The sequence below is a fragment of the Hyperoodon ampullatus genome (assembly GCF_949752795.1).
Source record: "Hyperoodon ampullatus genome assembly, chromosome: 13".
In the NCBI taxonomy this organism is placed as follows: domain Eukaryota; kingdom Metazoa; phylum Chordata; class Mammalia; order Artiodactyla; family Ziphiidae; genus Hyperoodon; species Hyperoodon ampullatus.
In genome coordinates this window covers 36,165,183-36,188,837 of record NC_136926.1, presented here as the reverse complement: position 1 = coordinate 36,188,837, position 23,655 = coordinate 36,165,183, and the positions used below count along the sequence as shown (strand labels likewise).

At 40.0% G+C, this 23,655-nt stretch overlaps 1 protein-coding gene across 2 annotated transcripts in view; it reads right to left on the bottom strand.

The window, feature by feature from the left end:
* MYOM1 (myomesin 1) overlaps nucleotides 1-23,655 on the bottom strand; it is a gene marked incomplete at both ends in the record, with an annotated part of 139,507 nt that overhangs the window by 5,013 nt on the left and 110,839 nt on the right. For both annotated transcript variants that reach the window (XM_079717373.1, XM_079717374.1), the window contains 14 exons: nucleotides 181-203; nucleotides 460-496; nucleotides 2,891-3,054; nucleotides 6,192-6,297; nucleotides 6,379-6,417; nucleotides 7,401-7,488; nucleotides 8,165-8,278; nucleotides 11,506-11,573; nucleotides 11,873-11,932; nucleotides 12,687-12,831; nucleotides 14,961-15,097; nucleotides 20,103-20,147; nucleotides 20,265-20,371; nucleotides 22,365-22,521. In XM_079717373.1, the coding sequence (XP_079573499.1) occupies nucleotides 181-203; nucleotides 460-496; nucleotides 2,891-3,054; nucleotides 6,192-6,297; nucleotides 6,379-6,417; nucleotides 7,401-7,488; nucleotides 8,165-8,278; nucleotides 11,506-11,573; nucleotides 11,873-11,932; nucleotides 12,687-12,831; nucleotides 14,961-15,097; nucleotides 20,103-20,147; nucleotides 20,265-20,371; nucleotides 22,365-22,521 (1,290 nt within the window). The remainder of the gene's footprint in view (nucleotides 1-180; nucleotides 204-459; nucleotides 497-2,890; nucleotides 3,055-6,191; nucleotides 6,298-6,378; nucleotides 6,418-7,400; nucleotides 7,489-8,164; nucleotides 8,279-11,505; nucleotides 11,574-11,872; nucleotides 11,933-12,686; nucleotides 12,832-14,960; nucleotides 15,098-20,102; nucleotides 20,148-20,264; nucleotides 20,372-22,364; nucleotides 22,522-23,655) is intronic.

Here is a 23,655-nt window from a genome sequence, read left to right as displayed (position 1 = left end):
CAGACATTCTTACTGAAGAGACTAAATGAAAACACATGCAGAACACCTAAGATTTAAAATAGAGAAATGAAAGAAAAGGGAAAAAAATGCTTTCACTCTCCTACATCTGCAGTCATAACAGAAAAACAAAAGTTGTATTTTGAAACCACAGCAGGAATAAACACGAAGGGGTTTACTTACTTTTCTCCACGATGGCAGCTTGTCTGTGGTTGAGAGAAACAAACAAACACACAAACATAGAAGGATTTTTGTTTTAGTGTTACTTCAAAGTAGCCAACCTCAACTGCATTTCATGTTTTTGCTGCTCAACAAAGCAGCAGGAAATGCTGCTCAACAAAGCAGCAGGAAATGCTGCTCAAACTGCGCTTGCCCGAATGAAAGACCCTCTGACAGCCGATGGGGAGCAGCACGCATCAGAGACAAGAGTGCCCGTGGCATCGCTGGGAAGGAGGGACTTACTTTAATCTCTGGAATTCATCAAAGGCTTCGTCGTACACTTGAAGAGACAAAAAAGAGAAGTTAGAATTTTCTCACCCAGAACTGGCCACACACAGGGGTCTGTTAAAGCTCACAACCTGAGGGCAGTGTAAGCGGTCCAGACAAAAATCCAGCTGGCTTTGAATGAGGCTGTGCCCGAGCGGTCCCTCTACAACGTGATGGGCTTAACAAGAGAAGCAAACACTTTCTAGGCAGAAAGCATGAAGTAGTGGATTTTAGAAGCTCTCAATTCAGTGAGAAGCCTTCAACCCTCCAAATAGAAAGGGAAAGATTTGCTCTGCCGAAGATGAAATGGGAAGAAAGGTCTGTTTCAAAAAATGATTGGGGGCTTCCCTGGTGGCGCAGTGGTTGAGAGTCCGCCTGCCGATGCAGGGGACACGGGTTCGTGCCCCGGTCTGGGAAGATCCCACATGCCGCGGAGTGGCTAAGCCCGTGAGCCATGGCTGCTGAGCCTGCGCGTCCGGAGCCTGTGCTCCACAACGGGAGAGGTCACAACAGTGAGAGGCCCGCGTACCGCAAAAAAAAAAAAACAAAACAAAACAAAAAAAAAAAATGATTGGTTGTCTATTAAGCATCCTGAGCATCAGCAAAGCTTTTCTCTCAATAAATCATCCCGCACGTCACAGCCTCTTAGCCAGACAGTTCTGTGGTCCTTCCCATGTGTTTGCGGTAAAGGGCACGAGGAATTACTATGATCACAGTGCAGGCCAGTGCTGGCCTGAAGCGATGCTTCTACACTGTGCAGGAGACGAAAAATAAGACAGGGAGAGAAGGAAATGAGAGCTATGGAGCTCTAAGAAAATTATTTTTTTCCCGAGCCTTCGAGTAAGGCACTTGGAAGACTTCAGGCCAAAAGCTTCATTTTAAAATTTCTCTCACCTGGTCTTTAAGTTCCTCTGTGGTCTGGGAATCACAACATTTTATGTCTAGAAAATATGTCCATAATACTAGTTTGCTCTCTTCTTTACAGAAGGGAAAAATAAGCGTAAAGCCAGGCTTAAAGCCTCTAGACCAGCTGGGCTAAGACAGGCTACTTAAGGCTGCTTTTCCTGCTCACGACACACTAGAAGGAGATGGGCACGGCTGAGCCGGTGTGTTTGGTGCCAGTGGCAACGCTGGTCAGACAATCCAGGGCCTTTTGCTTAAGGGGGATTTGAGAGCTGGGTAGTTAAATGAGCTTTGGTGAGCAGAGAGTAAAAGCAAATTTTAAATAAGTTTTGAATGTCACTGCCCACTTCTTGTCTCTCTTTTCTCTTGTGTCTCCAAGTGTCAGATGGATCGCAGAAGCAATTCCCCGTCACCATCTCTGCAGGGTGTGACTTGCGCACAGTGTGGCCGGGGGGCCGGGTCCCTGGGGAGCTGCTCATCCCCACAGAGATCCTTCAGGGAGCCTTTCCAGCCATAAAGGGTGGGTGGGGGTGAGGGGAGGGGTACTCAGCCCAAACAACCCGGGGGGGCAGGGTTGAAGGGCTGCTCTCTACGTTGTGAATCTACTCTGCGGATGAAAACATGAAGAGTCATTGCAGTTTAGTGTACAAAGCCGTAGAGGAAAAGGCAGCCCACAGCCTCCTTTGGTAACTTCACACAAACTCCTTCTTTCTTCAGGAAAGAGTAAGATGAGCAAAGTACCAGAAGAGGGAGAAATGGCACAGGGTTTTTAACTTTTTATTTGTGATTGTACATTTTTTAACTTTTAAAATTCTAATTAATAGCTGCGTATCACCTTTCCTGTCCGTTCTTGGATGGAAAACTGCCTTCTGCATCTCATTACTTTCTTCTCCATGTCCCTGTTCTTTCCAGAGCCCCTCATTCTCCCAAAAGGCCGAGAAATCTGAGGCCACTTTTCTAACTTCCCTCTGTTCCCCTCAGTATTTATCTTTGCTTATTCACATTTACTCCCTTCTGGTTTCTGAAGAAAAGGTATCCCTGCTCCTTCCCAAAGCCATTGCGTTCACCTCTGCCCCGCATCTCCAAGCTTCTGTTCTTCAGAACCCTGAGACATCAATTATTCCCCGTCATTCACATCTCCAATCCTTCCAAAAATCAACCAATTTCTTGGACTCTATGAACATGCTCGCTTTTCAGTCACCATAAAATGATCCTTTTTCAGTGTTTGTTCTTGCTCAATTGATTGTAAATCAACCTGCCCTTCTCTGTAAGCATCTTGGAAGAGCAGCGCTTTCTCTCCACGTTCACTGTCTCCACTTTACTTTTTACTGATTCTCCACTCATTGAATTTTTGCTTCTACCACCGTGGCTGAATTTAAACTGCTTTATTAAAATCTCCCATCATCTTCCAATAGTCAAGCGTAATGCCCTCTTATCACACTTCATTCTTTGTAAAATGCCCTCATCTCCACAGTAGGTTCCAACCTGCAGAATACCCGTTTACCTTGTCCAGAAAGATCCACTGTCTTCTGGTGTCCAGTTTTGCCATCAAAGAGCTCCATCACGTATTTCCCTTTGTCATTCGGAGTGGGCTCGTTGATCTGCAGCCAGATCTGCTCCCCGGTGACCCCACTCTTAACTCTGTCTGTGTACTTAATAGCAGTCCCGCTGTTTTTATCAAAAGAAAACATCGTAATCGTTGGCTTTCATCCAGAGCTTATCTTTACTTTGTCTCTTCTTACTGAAGGTCTTACCATAAAGTTGTACAGACTTTGAAATAACATGGGATCGGCATATGTTCTTCTGCTTCAGAGAAATTATGGGCCCTGAATCACAGAGCGTGGATTCCAAGGCCTGGGGTGGGGGTCTGGCAGTCTGCACATTTCACTCCCAACAGCAGTCTGGGGCCCAGATTGTAGCACTAATACTTCTCAGGGGTAATAATTATCTTTGTTTCCGCTCAGGTTTATTTGTAGGACTAAGGGAATCTTTAAAGTGAGAAGGCCAAAGTCCATATTATATTACTGCATATTTCATGCAGATGGTCCGTGGCTATAAATGGGATTTTACAGGCTAGTTAAAAACAGACCTAAAGAGGTTCATCTGTGGCTGACATCTATTGACACACATGGTTACAAAGCTATTTAAAACAAACTTAAATGTGCACTCAGTAGTATAGCCAAGAATAAATGAAAAGCAGAGTTGCTGTCAGAATGAATGAGGCACTTTCTCTGACCCTGGATGTGAGTTTCCCCATATTCTATAGTAGGTCACGAGCATACCCATGCGTTGTATTCTTTACAAGAGAATAAAAGCAAATAGAACCCTTTCATCTGACAGTCTAGAAATGCTACTGTTACAGATGAAGTAAGAGGAAGGCAGAGGTAGTGTACTCTCAGTGATGTTAAAATAAACTCTATGAAGAGTTTGTAAATGTGAGGAAGTAAGAAAAAAAAAAGCAGTATACAAACTACTTTATTATGGTAACAATTACGCATAGAGAAAAGACCGGAAGGAAGTACCCCAAAATGTTCATACTATGGCTAGGAAAACCATGGATGATACCATAGTATAAACTCTTTCTAATTTGTAATATGATATTAAATATATTTTCTAAAACATGTATTATGTTTGTGGTTGTAATAAACAAAATGAACTTAAAAAAATAAAAATCTCCACCAAAAAAATTTCAGACTTCAATATTCAGCATTTTTCTTATATACTACATTCTTTAAAAGATATTAAAATTAAAATGCCATAAAATGTAAGGTAAAGGAACCCATCTGTACACATAGACGTTAGCCTGAGCAATATAGTATATGTCTTAGAGAGCTAGAAAGACAGATAGTGCTCAGCTTTGCTAATGGTAAGTCTGTCTGAGTTCTTTAATCTCTAGCTAATATGCATAATAGTACCTTAGGTTTGTAAAGCACTTCACGGTTTACAAAATGCCATTCATTCTCTCATTGGGTCCATCAGTGTTATGAGCTAGAACAGGTATTATTGCTCCTATTTTATATGAGAGAAACCTGGGATTCAGAAAATTAGATGTCTAAGATCCAAGGGAAGACAGGAGCAAAGTCAAGATCCAAACCCATTTCAAGGTTTTTTTCCTCATCACACCACATACTTACATAAAGACAGGGAAGACAACCAGTCCTTGGTTCCTGAACCTTTTACAGGCACACGTGTGTGTGCACACAAAACACTCATTTAGCTGACTAGACCAAACAAAGTTTATGTCTTGCTACTCTGGTAGCATTTCCTCAGAACCCAATGTTCTAATTTTTTTTGAACATGTATTCTTTTAGAGATGATGTAAAGCCTCTTGATTGATGATTCAATTAATTTATCGTCTCATTCTTCAGAGGGATATATTAGAATGTCCTAGATGTCACGGAGGAATTTCCTAGAATTTGATCTATTTTAACTTATAATTACTTTCCTAAAATGTATTCTGAAAGAAATAGAACAAAGGAATGAAACTCCAAGCATTCAAAGTGGAATTTCACTTGTTCTCATTTTTTTTTTAAAGAACTCAGGGAATTAATAGTAATGATAATAAACATAATAAAATACTATTCTAAAACAGTGAAGTCATTTTAGAGAAAATACAAATGACTGTTTTGTGGGACCCAGCTCTGCTTGAGTGTTCAGTCTAGACTTTTAATGCAACTTGAACCCGGGGTACTGCCGTGATGGGGCGGGGGCTCTGGAGCCAGGCTGCCTGGGCTCAGCCCTCCACCTGTCACATAGCTGTGTGACCTCAGGCAAGTCACCTCCCTGAGTCTGAGCTTCCTAGTCACTAAAGTGAGAAGAACCTACCTCGTAGAGGTTGAATATTGAATGAATTCACACATCTAAAGGGCTTGGAGCAGTGCCCAGCATGTTGTAAATGTCCACTGAAGGGAAGATCTAAATAAACATTGTTGTCTGTATCCTCCCAGGGATGCCACGGCGACCTTCTCCTCAGTGAGGCTCATAAGGACTTTGGGAATTAGCATCTGCTGCATCCCAAGAGGGGACTAAAGGTATATGTGCCCCACCAGGTTTCTTTGGCAGCCTGCTGTCCTCTTTCAGCTCAGGAAATTTCAAGGAAGCACAGAGATCAAGGACCCTGATGATGGTATAAGTGGGAGACCTGGTTTGACTAAGAAACCTAGTTTAGCTCTTGGAATCCCTAAGGAAAACTTGAGTGAAATCCCTCTATAACTGCGCAAAGAAAGCCTGGGATTAGAACAGATCTTCAGGCTCAATCCAGTTCAAATACACATTCCCAAAGTAATCCTGAGATCTCCAAAGCCTTCCAAGGAAACATGCTAATACCCACTATGCCAACTGCTATGAACTACAACGATGATAAACTCGGGCACTGCTCTAGATCAGGCTTATTGGGTCATTGGCCATTAATTCATACAACAGGAAATCTGGTGCAACGCTGCCTCAGTTTTGTTCCAGAGCACAGCGTGGCTTAGGAGTGTGTAGAAAGGTGGAAAAAGAATCTGGCAAAGCATGACTGTAAGGAGGCAGAGGTCACGTTACTGAGGCGTCTACGAGTTATGATACGTCCCAGATCACAAAGACAGAGGCTTTAAGCCATCACTGGCCTCACCATGTGCTGAGGGAGAGTGCTAACCTCACACTAAAGGGATGGCCTGGTGCTTCTGTCCTACACTCATCAACATCAGACCCGAGAAGTAAGAAGACGCCTTACCTGAGAGGAACAGAGGGTTGTTGTTTTTCCCAGTCCTTCCCCTGAGTGGAGAAAGAATATCTACACAGCATTTACATTGTTATTTACTTACTTGTGGGACCAGTTAACTTTCAGGTCATCCACGTAGTAAGTAACAAAAGAGTACAGCCGGATGCCCTCAACCGTGCTCTGGACCTTCAGGTCTGTTGCAGACAAAGCTGCAAGAAGAAAACACATTATTTCAAACACCTGTAAGCCCATCCTGGAGAAGAATGAAGCATTGCCCTGTGAGAACTTACCTATTGTTTTACATACTTCAGCCATCAGTTCTTTAAAGGCTGTGGATAGAGATTCACAAACAAAGTTTTAGCATAAAAATGCTCAATGTCAAGTAAAATCTCAAACTGTTAGTCACACTTGCTCTCAAAAACATCCCATCACAAGGTGAATTTATTGACCAATTGGTAACAAAGAACTTAATTTTTATCAAGTTTCAAAAGGTTCCTGCTCTTATTTTGATATTTTTGCTCCCTTGAATTCTTTGTAACTGTCACCATGTTTACATTCTAGAGAAAGAGCCACAATGAGATTTCCAGGAAGCTTCTTGGTTTTAGGATTCTCATCTTCCTAAGTCCCAGGAAGGCTTCATTTACATTAGAGGAAGTGTTCTTATCTGTGTCATCAATTCATGATGAATAACCATCTAGGTCCCCTGGTATTTCTCAGCCAATAAACACATTTAGCCCTGCCTCCACCAGGAGTAGGAAGGGAAATCAAAGGCATACTTCTGCTGTTCGTTAGCAACGTTGCTAAAGATCTTGTTCAGGAACAAAACTGGAAATGTGGGCACCCCATGTAGGTTTTCGTTATCATGATTTAATTGTCCTCAGTAGTCTCTGGAAAATGGAAGTTGCTTTCTTGCTCTGCTATTAACTGAGAGGCTTCGAGTTTCATATATAATCTTTCTTGCCACCTTTTAGAGAGTGGACTCTTGAGACATGCTTTCATGGTAGCTTTTGATCCTGGAACATTTTTTCATAGGGTTGAAACAAAAATGATGATTTATATTGAAAACAGACCTCTCGTGGATTGTGGACTATAAATTCTCTGAGGATCAAAACTATACTTCTGATTTCAAGGAAGACTAAAAGTGAAGCATTTTTTAATAAAACAGTAGTTCGCTCAGCTGGAATGGCAATTAAAACAAAATCTGTGGGCAGAAGATCAGCATGACTTCAATCATTCAGCTCAGCCTCACTCAGAATTCTGGTCACCTGTATACAGAACACACAGAATGGACCCCAGCAGTGGGTGGACTGACCTTCATCCACAAGCTTCAATCTGCTCTTATCTTTTCCTCTGTCGTCTTTCAGGATAACTTCATAAATCCCAGCATCTTTCTTTGAAAACTAAGGGGGGAATAGACATACCACATTTTACAACTTATTGTAGCCTCAGAATATGGTGTTTGCATTTTTCAGGTCCTGAGATTTATAGAACTGCCGTCAAAACACACTGAACAAGCATCTAGCCATGTGAGCAATGAACAGTTCGCAGGTGAACTATCCATCATAACCTGACCAGCTAGCTGTCCTGAGTTTTCACCCTCGAAGGCTACAATTGACTTGAGGCTTAAAGTCCTTATCTTTTACTCTGCCTTCATATTAAAAACTAATGAGCACATGTATTTGAAAGGCATGCTCTTTTAGACAAAAAGTAGATAAAAACCTATACTTAAGTGAATACTATGATCGTCTCTGTACCTTTAGGGAACAAGTTATCATGAGGCTTAAGAGCAAACAAAGAAGGATCCACTTAACTGTCCTGCCACTCACCCATCTAGGAAAAGAACTAGCTCAGAGAGGCAAGAATTGTGGTGTCCAGCCAACATTGTTTGGATATCTGACAAATCCTTGCATATCACAAGGTGAGAGAAGCCTTTGTGTCCTTACAGCTTGCTTTTTGGGTGACATCAGGGCAGGGATCTTTGCCCGGGGCAAAGGAACACATAATCTAGTCTCTGTCTTTTGGAAGAATGTAGGGTACAGAACTAATACATTACATTTTATATTTTTAGTCACCTACCTCTGTTATAAGGAGGGTACATATACCATCCTTAAAGTCATGCTTTTCATCCACTGATATCTCCCTTTCATCTTTATACCACACAATATGAGTCTCCTTCTTAATATTTGCCACCTAGAAGAAAAACTGTAGTTATACTTCTCGAAATAAGGGAATGCTACTCTTATGAAACTAAATAATTCTCCATGTAGCATTGGATATAAGAAAAAGCACAGATTTCTAGAGGAATCAATTGAAAGCTATTTTAACTGATAAAGAGTTTAAAATAAAATGGATACAAAAGAATAAACCTAAATCAATAGCATCTTTATTTCCAGCAGAAAAAACTTTGTCTTTAAAAGCACCTGGTGGACAAGAAAACATAGAAACATACATACTAACATACAGACTTAAGTAAAAATAAAAATTTGAAAACCAAAGGAAGATAAATCCCATCAGATTAAAATATAGTCTGTGTCACAAAAACAAATGACTTTATCAAAGCATCAGAATGAGTAAGCCCCAATCTATGGCTAAATATTTTTAAAAAGGTAAATGAAGCTTTGTAAATAAATGTGGAAAGGAAATATGTTTAAAATTATTTAATTAAAAATTTCTCCAGTTTTATTGAGATATAATTGATATAATATTGTATAAGTTTAGGGTGTACAACATAATTATTTGATATATGCATATATTGTGAAATGATTAACACAGTGAGTTCAGTTAGCATCCATCAAGTATGGTTTAATAAATTAATTGCTTAGCAATTTTTAGGAAACTCATTTAGATCCAATATCCACACATCGTATCATAAATTTCAAATGGGCAAAATGACTTCATACGATTAAAGGGATTTTAAGCTTTATCTACAATGCTTGAACTTTCTATGAAGAAGAGTATATTCATGTATTTCTTGTGTAATTAAAATTATATGAAAAAGTAAAGACTTCATACAAATCAAGAAAACAATCTCAAAGACCCCACTACATAATTGGACAAATGTATGTATGATTTCCCAAAGAGGAAATATAATTACAGAACAAACAGATGAAGAAAATGTTTGATCTCATTAAAGACAAGGAAATGTAAGTTTCAAAAAAAAAGAAAAAAAAAATCTCAGCTAATACATTAACATAAGAACCAACACTAGTAACTGCAGTGAAACCAGAACACACAAACGTTCTTTATAATCCTGTAAACTGGTTCCTGGGTTGTAACTGTGTTTCTAGGCAACATTGCTTATGATAAACATGCCCCGCAGATGGGAAAGCTACCACTGGACTGGGCGGGGCTAGAAATGGACTCTGTGGCTTTGGGCTTCCCTGAATATACTCTTGTTATTCGGACATGGTCCCTGCGGGGACCCTGGAAGCTCTGCTTGGGGTGTTGTTACAAGAGGTATTGGCCCCTTGGGGCACGAAGGATTTTTTAAAGCCATGGCATCTCCTGCACCTGCCCAAAGTGGATCTTGTCTCCTTGCACCTGAGCTGTCATCCGTGGGTGGTGAAGGGAGTGATTCCTGATGTGGACTCCTGCAGGACAGGAGTGCCCAGCATGGCCTTGTAGGCAAGCTGGGGTTCTTGTCCATATTCTTTTGAGTAGACTAGTTCCAAGTGGGGCCCATGGTAGTCTCAGAGTCTGAATGTTTGGCTGCACATACTCCATTAACTCTAATGCAATATGTAAATTGCTAAATGTACATAAAGTGCTATAATAATGGAACAAAGAACTGTGGGAGGACAGAGGAAGGTTCATTTTACCCAGACTGAGAAGGGGGAGGCCTTACAGAGGAGATGACTGAGTTGGGCCTTGAAAAAGGATCGTGTCAGAGAAGCTGAAAGAAGAAGGCCATTCGAAGTCATGAATACATAACGAATGAATATTCAGAACCTACTTCTAGGCTCCCGTGGTTGGTCAAGATCTGGGTAAGGGGCTGATTCTCTTAAGGAAAACCATCAGAATAGGGCTGCAGAGCTCACTTCCCAGAAGCCTAGTGCAATAGGAAGCACAGAAAGAAGGACACACGGACGTGGGGGCCCCTGAGGAAGGGATAGTTTCTGGGGAGGGCAGTGTGAGGAAAAAGTAAGTAGGGGCGCGCAGCTGTGGACAGTCAGGAGGAGAGAGAGGCGCTGCGGGTTTTAGCTGCTGCCTGAGAAAGTGTTTTTCAAGAAGCTCTGCCATTTCCTAAGAGGCTAAAATCCAGCACTGATTTTTCCTATACATTTCTGGTAGACCGCTGTTTCTTTGAATTTATCAGATCTAGCAGAGACTGGAGTATTTGCGTTCTGGCTTTTATAATGACAACTACGTGCGAAATGCCAAATCTCTGCATCTGCTTTGGAGTCACTGTCCACCATCACAGCCTTCACACTCCAACCTCATCCAGCAGTTCTTATCCAAAAACGTTTGATGACTCACGCAGCTGAGCACCATACACTCAGGTACATGATAATTTAGAATGTGATGTGGAACTTTTTTTCCTAAATGTTTCAAAGGCCTAATAAGATCATTGGTTGTGAGCTGCAAACTCTTTACTAAACCTCTCCCCTCAAGGGAGCACAGGGGTTTCAGAACCAGCAGCAGAGCTGCCCAAGACTCGAAGGTACTGTTGTGCCAGTCACACAATTTAGATTAAAAAAATTGCCAAACTTCCATAGAAACACAGTGTGGCTGGAATGATTCTGGAATAGATCTACCACTTAGAATGCAACAAAGATGATGTGAGATTCTTCTGAGATTAATAATTGAAAAAGAGTTGGTGGGTGTGGTTAGTGAGGGACGAGCAGGCAGAGCACAGAGGCTTTTCAGGGCAGTGAAAATGCTCTGTATGATACTATAAGGATGGGTACATGTTTTTACACGTTCGTCCAAACTCATGGAATGTACAACTCCAAGAGTGCACCCTAATGTAAGCTATGGATTTTGGGTAATGATGTGTCCATGTAGGTTCATCAGTTGTAACAAATGTACCACTTTGGTGGGAATGTTGATAATGAGCGAGGCTATGTGTATATAGGGACAGGGGTGTATGGGAAATCTCTGCACCTTCCCTTCAATTTTGCTGTGAACATAAAACTGCTCTAAAAAAAGTGGTCTTAACAAAGAAAAAAGGAGAGTCTGTCCTTATTAACTAGGGCATGAGTAATGAATAAAAACTATCATCTTGACTTCCCATATTTTTATGTTGTTTTATTTTAAATATTTCTTACCAACCAACAGTAACATTCAACAATAAAGGCACGTCACATCATTTTGGTGCAAATGGAGGAAATAAAAAGTTGATCTTCCTTTTCTTCTCACATTCTATTTTATCTTTATTTCCTTTGTATCAAATTATTAGAAATTTATCTACTTCTTACCTTGCATTTCAATAGTACATTACATTCACCAGTCACTTCCCAGCTCAAATACTCAGCGAAATGTGGACCTATAAGATTTTAACAATATCAGCAATCAGCAATATTAATCATGAATGCAAAAATCCAAGCTCATTCTTAAATTCTAAGGTGATTTACATCTAAAGGAAAATTTTAAAAATTCAAGATTTAGTTTTTAAATACTTTAAATGGATACATTTTTAATAATAAATATTTTTTCAATTATTTTTATTAACCAGGGCATTATTAACATAAGCAATAATATTCATTTAATTTGTTATGGAAATAATCTTGGAATATTTTGTTCAAGAAATTGAAGCTTTTCTCTTTATTCACTGCCTATGTTTACCTTGTTTCCTGATAAATTCTTGACGCTGGAATTCAGCTTCTTTCTGGAGCTTTTTATAAACTGAAAATTGAAAAACGAGGAAATACGAAATTGAGTTGAGTGGTATAAATGTACATGCCAGTCACTGCGCTAAGTGATTTATATTCCTTGTTATAACACTCATACACCATGACCACCCTATTTGTTTTCAGTATTCATAGATGAAGAAAAAGGCTTAGAAAGGTTAAGAAACTTGTTCAAGGTCATGAAGTCAGGAAATAGTGAAATAGCTTTGGCTATTGCAAATGTAGAGACCTGGCCAGCCTTTCCATTGCTTTATTAAATACCACATTTTAAATCTTGGTGATTTCCACGCTGGCTTATGACAGCTGTCATACAACCTAGTTCTAACAGATAATCATCCATTAGATTTGGCATGCTCTACTCTTGCATATTTATCTTCTTCATGTAAGTAATTTAAAGTAGGTGCACATTATAAGATAGTATCATAGTTTGTTTCTGAGACATAATACTGTCTTGGTTGTATTGCAGTATCCTTCACTAGAGAATTTTAGTAATAAATACTTGTTTATATATGAGATAATTTAAGAGCAGTCTTGCCTGTGGGCCAGTGATAACTTTGGTGTCCTTTTAAATTAACTTTCAATTCTATGAAATGAAATACTATGGAAAGTATTAATTGCAAATTGCACACATTGGAATCTAATCAAGAAATAATTTTTACTTCCTCCCACGTGGTCACTTTCATGCAACGGCGTATTTGCATTGAAGGGAGTAGCAAAATCTTCCAGATAATGTTTCACAGAACCCTTACCATCGCCAATGAGAACAAGAGTAGAATGGCCAGTTGCTCTTCCATCCTGAACCTGGAAAGTATATGTGCCCTCATCCTCAGACTGCAGCATTTCCATAAACATCTCAATTATACCAGTGTTTCGGTCAATATGCATCTTATATTTCTTCAATGTGAAAAGTAAAAGAGAGAAATAAGTGAGATAGATAGGATGACAATAAGCCATATAAAATAAACACACAAACTCCAAAGTATCATAATTTAATAGTTTCTTGTTAACATTTTTTTGTGAGCAAAGTTTCAAAATCTTGTACACAGAAAAAGGAAAATATTATGTGGAATATATGACGTTGACCAGAACTGATTACTAAAAGTCTGACATTTCGTTTTTTAAACATAAACTTTTGTTACCCCAAATCACAAAATGTTATCGAAAAGTTGTTTTTAGATTCCCATTTTTCTTTCCAGATCACATTATTTTCAATTAACAGAATAATGCAACAACTATAAGCAACGTGAAAGAAGTGTTTGTCTCAATCATTGCTATACCCCTGGCATGTAGCACATGCATGGAATATAGCAGCCAATTAATAAACATCTGCTGAATTAATATGTGCATAAAAATGCTCCTAAAGCATTGGAAGCGCATTTGCTCTTAATGAACAGAAATTGCCCTGCTAGACTGTGCTTATTTTATCATCTTCCTTAAGCAACTTTTTTTTTCAGTGTAAAGATAAGTCTTAGTCCTTGGGCTTACAAGCACAAGTTCCATAACAGATTTGAACTAATGAAGTTTTCCTATAAAATGTCACAGAATGAAGGCTCAGGTCTGGGGTCAACTCTGTGGTGCAATTCATGCCCTGGAGTTTCCCCTGCAGGGAGCCAGTCTTCAACAGAGACTCCGTTTTGGATTAGCTTGCCCCATACCTTGGCTTGTGTCCCTCACTCCTACCCCTGAGAGTAACCCCCATAAACCACTTGAAGGAGAAACTCTATTTCAGACTCTCCTAGGGAACCTGACCTAAGACAGTAATTTCCACCCAGTGAAATAGTATGATTAGAACCAATTGCAATGACAATAAACTGCTCTTCAAGTTCTGTGTGTGTGTGTGCATGCGCCACATGCAAGCGTGTGTGAACACATAAAGGAGAGTGCCTCTACACACATGAGCACGAGTGTTCCCTCAATGGCTGTGGTGACAGTGATGCCAACAAGGCTCTTCCTTCCTCTCCACTGGCCAGATGGTGATCACCACAGTCGATGAGAACATTTTGAAAACAGGGAGGAGATGGGCCACAGTGGACCCATGTGTGACTTGTTCCTGCTCTGCACACAGTTACTACATGAGTTGAAAAGTAATATACTGCATATTCTTCTGCTATTCATGTTACTCATTCTCCCTCTAACTAAGGAATCCTCAAATATTTAAAAAAAACACATTTTGATGAAAGAGGAACAGGCTGTTAATCATGGCCACAAACTACACCCCTCCCCCATCTTTTTAGTCTCCCATTTACACCCATGAGAAGGCAGGTATGAGACAGGACCCCTAAACCCAAGTTCTTCAGTACCACCAGGCACAAGCCTGATGCTGGCTCTACTGATGTCTGGGGAGGACAGCTAAAGTGCAGATGTCGTAACTCTATCTATAGAAACTATGTTTACATTAAAAGCAAAGAAACAGTAAATATGACATACATAATCACCTATGTAAATAATACACAAATTGATATACACACATAGAAGTATAGAAAAAGACCAAAAGTATATATTAATACGTATATCAAAAAGTTGTAAGAATTTGTGATTTGTCTTTTCTGAGTCTTTAAAGTTTTTTACAATAAGGACGAATTGCATTTTTAATCAGAAAAGCAATGAGTTTCTTTTTACATTTTTTTCTGAGCCATTAGAACGATTCTTCCATATGAAGAACCAAGACGCCACTGGAGTCTCTGATTTGAGTATCTGTGTTCAGGCAGGGTGCTGGCCCCTCTGCCTTCAGTTTTTTTCATAGGTGACCAACTTCCTGATTTGCCTGAGACAGTTTTTGTTGATGACTGTTATGCTGGAAAAATTATTACTAGCATCTTCTTTCATTCTCAAAAGTCTCCTAGTTTTGGATAGTATGATATAATCAATCCATATTTTCTTCCACACTTTTCACATGTGAAATGATTTAAACCCCCTCACCCCACGTCCAGTGGTTTTCATAACAACTTATCTGCATTCTAATAGGGGTTTCCCAGCACATTCTACACTGATATGTTTAGAAACATAAAATGTGTAAAACCTACCGGCCCTTCGAAAATTTCCTTGTCATTAAATATGTAGTTGACTTTGGCGTTGCCAGACAGCTTCTCAGCCTGCATCCAAAACCGGACCTGGCCTTTCTCCAAAATTTCAACTGCCAACTCTGATTTAACTGGGACAGCTATGAAAAGTAAAAATAAGAGTAGTAGTTATATTGGTAACCATTTGTACTGATACAGATTTTTCCAACAAATGAAAAACAATGGAAGCGATGATGTAGCACCTTGCTTCTTTCAGTGAGAGCATTGTAGGGAAAGTTTGATTTTGAGGGACAGTAGAACTGGGTTCTAACCCTGACTGTCATAGATGTCTTAACTATAAATATGAGGAAGATGAACTGACCTCTCAGGGTCCTTCAGCTAACCTCTGTGACTCTCTACTGTGGCTTTGGTTAGCTTTATTTAGGGACAATAACAAAGTATGATGAAAAGAGTCTTGAGCTGGCCCCAGTAGTTCAAGGTCAGCTACTAACAGACTGTGATGTGAGGCAGTTCACTTCGCATCTCTGGGCCTCACTTGACTCATTTGTAAATGGACGGAATTGAACTGAATGTCCTAATTGACCAGGATATTTTCCTGCTCCAACATTCTACGATTTAATTACTTCAAAATATTTTGAAAAAGAGTTCAATTTGATTTCTTTCAACAATTTAACTCACTTTGGAGGTTTTTAAAAATGTTTTAAAAAATGAATCTTAAGAAAGAATTAATTTTGATTACATATATAAGATGAACCAGCTTGTTATTTAAACCCTATCCATCCCAATGGTATACCAGTTCATTTAAGTTCTTAGATCAAGCAAAATTTTTCAGATGCAAATAAGCAAGTCATTATCAAGAAGCTATATTAAAATATAGCATGGCTTGCTTCACATAGAAAGTAAGGAACCATGTGATATCTCTGATTTACACCTGTATCGCTTAAGCCATTTGAACATGAGTGAAATTTTTTTAAAGTTGGCTGACATCTCTCAAAACCTGTTTCTAAATTTCTTGTAACTTGAAAATGTTTTCTACAAAGCCTCCTCCAAGCCAACAGATCTGTATCAGAGGTGGCTCCTGGGCATCCTTTGTGGAACAAGATGGTTGTTTCTCAAAGTTTTGTAGTCCTTTACTTCTATTAGGGGAAATCACCCTTTGCTTTCTCTCAACTATTCTTAAATATATCTCAAAATTTTAGCTATGCTACATTTTAAATTATAAGCTTTAATTATAAGCTTTGTATAAACTTGTATGAAATGTACATTAATGTTTTTTGTATTTATCCTAAAACTACCCTTTTCAAGCTTCAAGGGATGCCTTTCCTTTGCACTATTCCATATTCATTGTGAAACTCAGTTACAGAGTCATTCCATGCAGAGCTGAAAGGAGGCTCAGACATCATCTACTGAGGGTGTCCCCTGTGGACAGAGAAGGACCACACCTTGATCAAGGACAGTTATCTACCCCTAAAACCTTGTGTTCCTCACCTGCTAACATGGATATTATCTGCCTCACAAGGCCACCAAGAGTGAATATGGTACCAGAATACACTGAGCCACTGTGAATAATGACCGCTGCTCGAGCAAGGAGTTCTCTTTCTCCCCTGATTTTACTGATGACAAAACTCAGCCTCAGGAAAGCTTAGTAACGTATCTGGGTAGCAGAGCTGAGACCAGGGTTGTTCCCTCTATTCTGTGCTCTTATGGTCCTGGCCATCCACTCTGAAGAACACTAGTGGTTTTCCAGTAAGAGCAGATCAGCAACAGACCCCAGGGTGGTGAGAGCAGAGGCTAAGTTTTCTCCCTACAGGATGCTCCTGCTTGCTACAAGTTAAGTCTTGAGGGGAATAGAGAGTAGGATCTCTTCCAGAAACATGTGGAAATCTCACTCTAGGAAATCTAATACATGAGTGATGCAGTTACTAAGAAGCTCAGTGTGGCGGCGGTGGGGAGGGGACACACTCCCACGCTCTCCTGGAAGCCTCCAGATCCCTTAATGTTCACGGTCCTCTCTGAGTAATGGGGCCATTGTCTGGGGAGCACTGGCCACTAGGGTGCACACACAGAAACAGCCTATGTCCTGGTTAGTGTCAGACCACCTGGGCTTATGCCCAGGTACAAGCTGTGTACATCTGGTCTAATTACTTAACCTCTCTGTGCCTCACTTTCTTCATCTCTCAAATTAAATCACCATAGTAGTGACCTTTTTAAGGTCATTGTGGAGTTTGATGACATTCTGTTTAAGCACCCTATAAACAGCATATAATAAATTAGTATTTTGGTGACTCTTCCTTCAGTTGTTTAAACAACACCCTACAACCACCAACTGTATGTTATATTTACACCTAAGAGGACATACCAGATAGATATAATTTATGTATACGTGCTTGTGTATGTCTGTATTCATAGAGTATAATATATACAAGTGGGAATAACCAGTGTCTACAAATAAAAAGATATATTATGCAGGATGTTTTTGTTTCTGGTTTTTTTTTAGGTGAGAAGTGTACTTATTTAGGGAGATACACATTCCGTAGACAGAATGTGGTCCATCTCAAAAGGCGAGAGGCCTGCAGGATGTTGTTGATACTGAAGTATATCTCCCACCTTCCCCCCCATATACCTTGAATTTTATACACACACACACACACACACATATTCAAATAAACTGCCTCTCTACACTGCAATTTAGTATCACTACTGGCAACACAGACTAGGTTATTTTCTATTTTTAGCTTTATGTATTTTTATTTTTTCCTTCTGCTCAGCCCTAAATTTCCTTAGGCTCTTTTCTCTGGCAGTTAATTTGCTCCAGCAAAATATCTGTCATTTGTAGGTTTAAGGCATATGTTTAGTGGTTTTCAAAATATTTTTGAAAACAGCTTAAAACAGGAGAATTTACTGTGCCAAGGGACAAAGGAACAGCACACTCTTTATTATACTCTGTAAGAGATGAGACCAGTTAAGACCTTACAAAATCTCAAGAAAATGGCTTATGTGTCAACATATACTAAAAGGAAGTGGGTATAAATTGAGAAATTGGATATGCTGCTTTGACCCTATCATCAGATCTCTGAAAATATTCATGCAGTGACCTGGCTGATCCAACAGTGGTTGCGGAGAGAAAAGTACTGGAGCTGTGATACTTTAAACATTGCTTCAACGGGTTCACGGGAGCTACCTCCGGTTGGGAGAGTCATACCTGCACATCAGAGTTTTTAACACATTTTTGGGTTCTCTCTGTGCCGACCCAAATGCCACACCTGATCTCTAATAGTAGGGTACCTGAGTTTGCTGCTGCCTCTTCTCCTAGAACCAACAGCTAAAGTGATTATGCTCATGCAGAATAAAATATCTCAGCATAAATGACAGTGACAGCAGGCAATTACTATCGGCAAGTCCATATGATCATTGAACTTCAGGGAGGCTGGGCACCTCCAATTCAACAGTAACACCCCAACTTCTCTCATCTCCATCCTTTAAGCTAAATGTAAATGTGTTTGGACCAGCTGTTGCCTAGACACTTTGTCAATGTTTACTGTCTGACTAACTAGATTAGATTAGTAGGTGCTGCTGTTTCTGTTTCAGGTTGTAGACAGTGCGAGCATTCACAGGCTCCAGCTGTGCTCCGCACGGTGACCCTCTCCTCCACTCCCCTCTTCATGGCCCTGAGAACATGAAGGGAGGACATCAGTGTGACTGGCAGACAGCTCTTCTGCAAGTGGGTTTTGCTAGGTCACTCTTCTGTTTCAGTTAACATTTATATTTTCCCTGAAGAGTTCAGGATTAACCAACACCCTGTTGATTGTCTCTCACAGCCCCTCTATGTCGTGGGTGCTGTGAACAATTACAACAGCCGTTCCTGGAAAAGAAACCAGGCAATGGGGAAATTGGGATGAGGTGCTCAGGTTCACAGAGTACAGAACAAAGACAGTCCAGGCCAAACCTCTGCCTTCCATACAATTTTAAAAAGAATAACTTTTAAGACACTATTCTTGGTGTAACTTTTCCAGTTTGATGGTGAATAAGCTTACAGACGAGAAACGGTTCTCCCCTAGAATTCAGAAAGCCTGCTTTCTGCAGTCACAATCCACAGGCACCCCACTGTGCTTTGTTGAATAAAGCTGGTTTTGAGAACATTCCAGCTGAGGCCAATAGTCACCAACACCCAGCCTCACCATCAAACATGCATTCCTTGGGAATGTGAGAGAGGTCAGACAACTAGTTTTAAGCAGTGTTTATTTTTTAATCACAGCTCTGCTGAGAATTTCAGGAAAGCTGTAGACCCTCGCCCTAGAAAAATGCATATCTACAAACACACAACATTTTGCCTATAGATTGGGGTCAGGGTATAGTTCCCTGGGTTCCTGAAACTCCTGTATTAGTGAAGAAGTTATATTTTAGGGATTGAAGAATGAAAAAAATTCCTGATTTAAAAGAATGAGTGATGCTATCACTCTGTGTTTTCAAACTCTAAGGTGTAACTTTCTGGATGCTTCACTACTTTGGCCAGTGGGTACCAATGGGCAAGAGATCCTATCAGGCCAGTGGAACTTTCTGAGTATCGTTTCAGACTTCTTTGTCTTCTCTTAGGTGTCAACTCTGGAATTTAATCTTTTATGTAGAAGGTGCTTCATTGAAGGGTTTTTAGATAGTTCATAGGGATTCCTTTTCTGATCAAGTCATCTTTACCTTATTTTCCAGGAGTTTAAAATGTTAGGTACTGTCTTTATTTAGAGGTATGGTTCTTCTATTAAATGTTAACATTAAATTGCTTAGGAAGAGATCAGTTCACCTAAAAGACATACAAATTATTGTATCCAGGAGATATGTGTGTGTGTGTGTGTGTGTGTGTGTATAAAGTTCCAAAATATGTAGGCAAAAGGTGAAGAATGTAATTGGTCAGCTGTTACACCTATGTAACCGGATAGTGCTCTATGTAACAGAGCATGGGATGTACCTTCTATGTTAGTGTTCTTTGTATCTCTGGAGAACAATGACAAAGATAAAAGCAGCCCTTCAGAAAGTGCATCTGCAGCTACCAATATATGCTCCATTATATGTTCTCAAGAGCCTCTTCTCTTGATCTTGTCAGAAGTGTGTAGTGGGATGGTTAAACTCTGTGAATGTATTGTGGACACTTACTTGGGAACTTGTGTTCTTGGCTGAGAGCAAGTAAACGTTTCAATTCTGTAGGGAGAAAAAGAGAACAATTAGAGCTTGAACTACTAAAACAAAAGTCACTTGATCCTGGAGAATCACCGAGAAGTCAAAGCAGACTCGTGAATGAACTGATTTTTCACTTACCTTCCTCATCTATCACGTAGCTTGACGCTATTCCATCAGTGTCTGTTACATCGCAGGAGTAGATGCCCAAGTCTTCCATCCCGAGGTCTTTGAAGGTCATTTTCGTCCTTCAGAACAGAATAATTTTATAAGAAGAGAGGCCCTGTGGGGTCTGAGGACCTGCACCCTGCCCGGTCTCTAGGCATTTGCACGTCCGCTCCCTTCACGTGGAGCACTTGCTCTGTCCCCCTTGCTGACCTAAAGCCCACTCATTCTTGCTGCTTCTGGGAAGACTTTCCTGACCTCCTCCTATGGGCTGATGGTGACGGGGGGGGAGCTGGTACAACTCTCCCATCCCCAAGCTATGATACACATCGATGCACATCCCAAATAAAGATATTTTTAGCTGATCAACCCTTGCTGGGCAGCCTGAAATTTCTCTTCTTCACAGGGCAGAACCTCCCGATGCCTCTCTTATGTCAACCCTGCACTTCCTGTTATGGAGGTTATCACATGGCATCGGTATTGCCTAGTTCATTAACTATATACCTCCACTGAATGCCTTTTGGGACGAGATCTGTTTTGTCCACTGTTGTGTCCTCCGCCCTCCATACCTTGTCTAGCACATAATATGTGCCTAATGAATACTTGTGGAACGAATGAATGAATGGGTCAGTGGTCTAGTTCGCTTTGTTTTCTAACTTTGGTGAGTCACATTGCTGGTCGGGGTCTCAGATCACCCAAACATTTATAGGTTAGTCAAGGAAAAAAAATTTATAGTTTGATTGTCTTTCCTTTGACCAAAATTATGTTTCACTTCAAGGACCTTACAGCATAGTTACAGCAGAACGTCTTTTAATTATTAATATATTCAGTATTTCCTTGCTGTTTTCCAACAAAATTACTATTTCTTTCTTTTATTTTTGAGCTATATTGGGCTTTTGTAATAGAAATAATACTTAGGAATATTTTGCTTTACCAAATATAATCCAATCTGGTTGGCACTATAAAGATATGAAGCTTGATAAGTAAGGTGAAATAAAAAGAAATCTTGAGGCTGAAAGGAAGTAACAGATCATAAAATTAATCTCCTTCACTCACTTCTATTTTACAGAAAAAGAAATCCAAGGTCCATGTAATTAAAAGCTGCCCCAGGTCACACAGCCGGCTCCTGGTAGAGCTGGGACTAGAGCTCAGCTCTCCTGTGCTTCCCATACAGAGTTCTTTCCAGTACAGTATTGTGTCGCTCACAAGTGGTGGTGAAAAAAGCAGAACAGATTATACCCAATCCATTGAATTTACCATAACTTGAATCAGCAAGTTCTTCCTTAACCCCTCCCCATAAGCACCGTCACCATTACTTAAGATTTCAAAATTCTGTAGAATAATGAGAATCATCTTTGAAGTTCACTTTTATGCCAATTAAAGCTTTTCTTACATCATAAACGATGCCAACTAAAAACTGCTGCTCGCTATCTGCTTCTACAAGGATGAAGTCATTAGCCACTTCAGTCGCTGACCTTCAACACACCCTGAAAGGAGTTCAGGAATGAGGCCCTCTGTGCTCTGGAAAAACTGGCAGAACAGGCCTTCAGATAGTTAGGTATTTTTCAGGAGAAGATTTTTTGAGCCCAATTTCTTGTATCTTCTCATATCTAGAAAAGCACTAAAATCATTGATGGAGACATCAGCTCCTTGTGACTAGCAGCAAGCTTCTGCCAAAACATGTGCTTTGACTGCACGTTTCCCCCTTCACCAAAATCACTTCTATACTGACTTTCCTCCTAACCTTTTCGGAGCAGTTCCTCAGAGCTGAATGAGATGCTGTCTCCTGGGCTATTGTCCTCATTTTGACCCAAATAAAACTTAAGTCATAACTCTCACATTGTGCATTTTTTTTTCAGTCGACAGTGAGATACATACGAGAAAATACTTTAAATGGACTAATGTGAAAAGTATTTTATAAGGATTGTTATTTTTTAAGGTTTATACTGGTTATCACTTTTTACATTTCCAGTTATAAAATATTTGTGATTTCATTCTCTTATTTGAAATGGAAAGCGTACTTCATCCTCCTTTCATGAAAAGGAGACCCATAGTTAGGATTGAAACAGTGCGTACTTGTTGCCTTTGCTTTCAACCTCTAATCGTGGAGACTCCTCCGTGAGGACATAATCTTTGGACCAGGTGAACTCAGAACTTGGAGCCATCTGATCACATTCGAAGTTCAAGGAAATGACTCCATCATCATCCACATTTACAACAATCTCTTTGGTTCCTAGAAGATCAAAAACAAGGCACTGATAGTTCCTGGTAGAAGTCAATCACGTAATAATTCCTTACCTTGGGATCCTTTACTGTAGCCTTAAAGCAGGGCATTGAGCCTGTGCAAGCGAAAAGCCCCAACTGCTCGCTGCAACTGACAACCCTGCTACAATTTAACTTTTGTGTTGTGACAGAATTAAATGAATGTACCATGTTTCTTAGGTAGTGCTAACACCATGCACAGTACTGTTTGTTCACGGCTGAAGAAAATTGGTTGATGTGACCCGTGGGACAGTTACTGGAGTATGTTGACCATAATAAGAAGGACAAGGCAGCCTTGGGAGAAAGGAAAGTTGAATGGTCCTTGTCAGGGCCTAATTCATGACTTTTGCTTCAGTATTACCCATATCTAACTAGTCATCAAGAAAGGATAGATAAGAGATAAAGAAACTAAAGGGAAATTGAAGGGGAGAAAGTAGAGGTAGTAAGAACTGCCTATATTCACATGTTCAAAGTTTGTAAATCATTTAAGAATGAAAAAAAACTCCATGGAAACAAGTTCTGCTGATCAGGTAATCATAAATTAATCTAAAGATGCCATTCTAGATTAGAACAATAGAAACCTAGAAATGATTGTTATTGAACTTTATGGAAATGAATTTCAAGAGATTCAAATGTTTCAAGATTAGTTTTTGGATTTTAAAAGAAAACAATAAGTTAATGTTTTTTTGTTTTGTTTTGTTTTTTTGCGGTACGCGGAGCCTCTCACTGTTGTGGCCTCTCCCATTGCAGAGCACAGGCTCCGGACGTGCAGGCTCAGCGGCCATGGCTCACAGGCCCAGCCACTCCGCGGCATGTGGGATCCTCCCGGACTGGGGCACGAACCCGCGTCCCCTGCATCGGCAGGCGGACTCTCAACCACTGTGCCACCAGGGAAGCCCTAAGTTAATGTTTTGAGGGATGTTTTTTGAGGGTTATAATAAATTACATCTGCATTCAATATAGCAATTCAAAGAGTGTGTATAGCATATAAAATGTTCACATCTCTGCCTAAATCCAATTTAAAAGGTAAAATGCTCTTCTCAAATTGCCATTCATTCAATTACCAGTCTACACTTAGTTTGTTTCCATACATTAGGAAAACTAT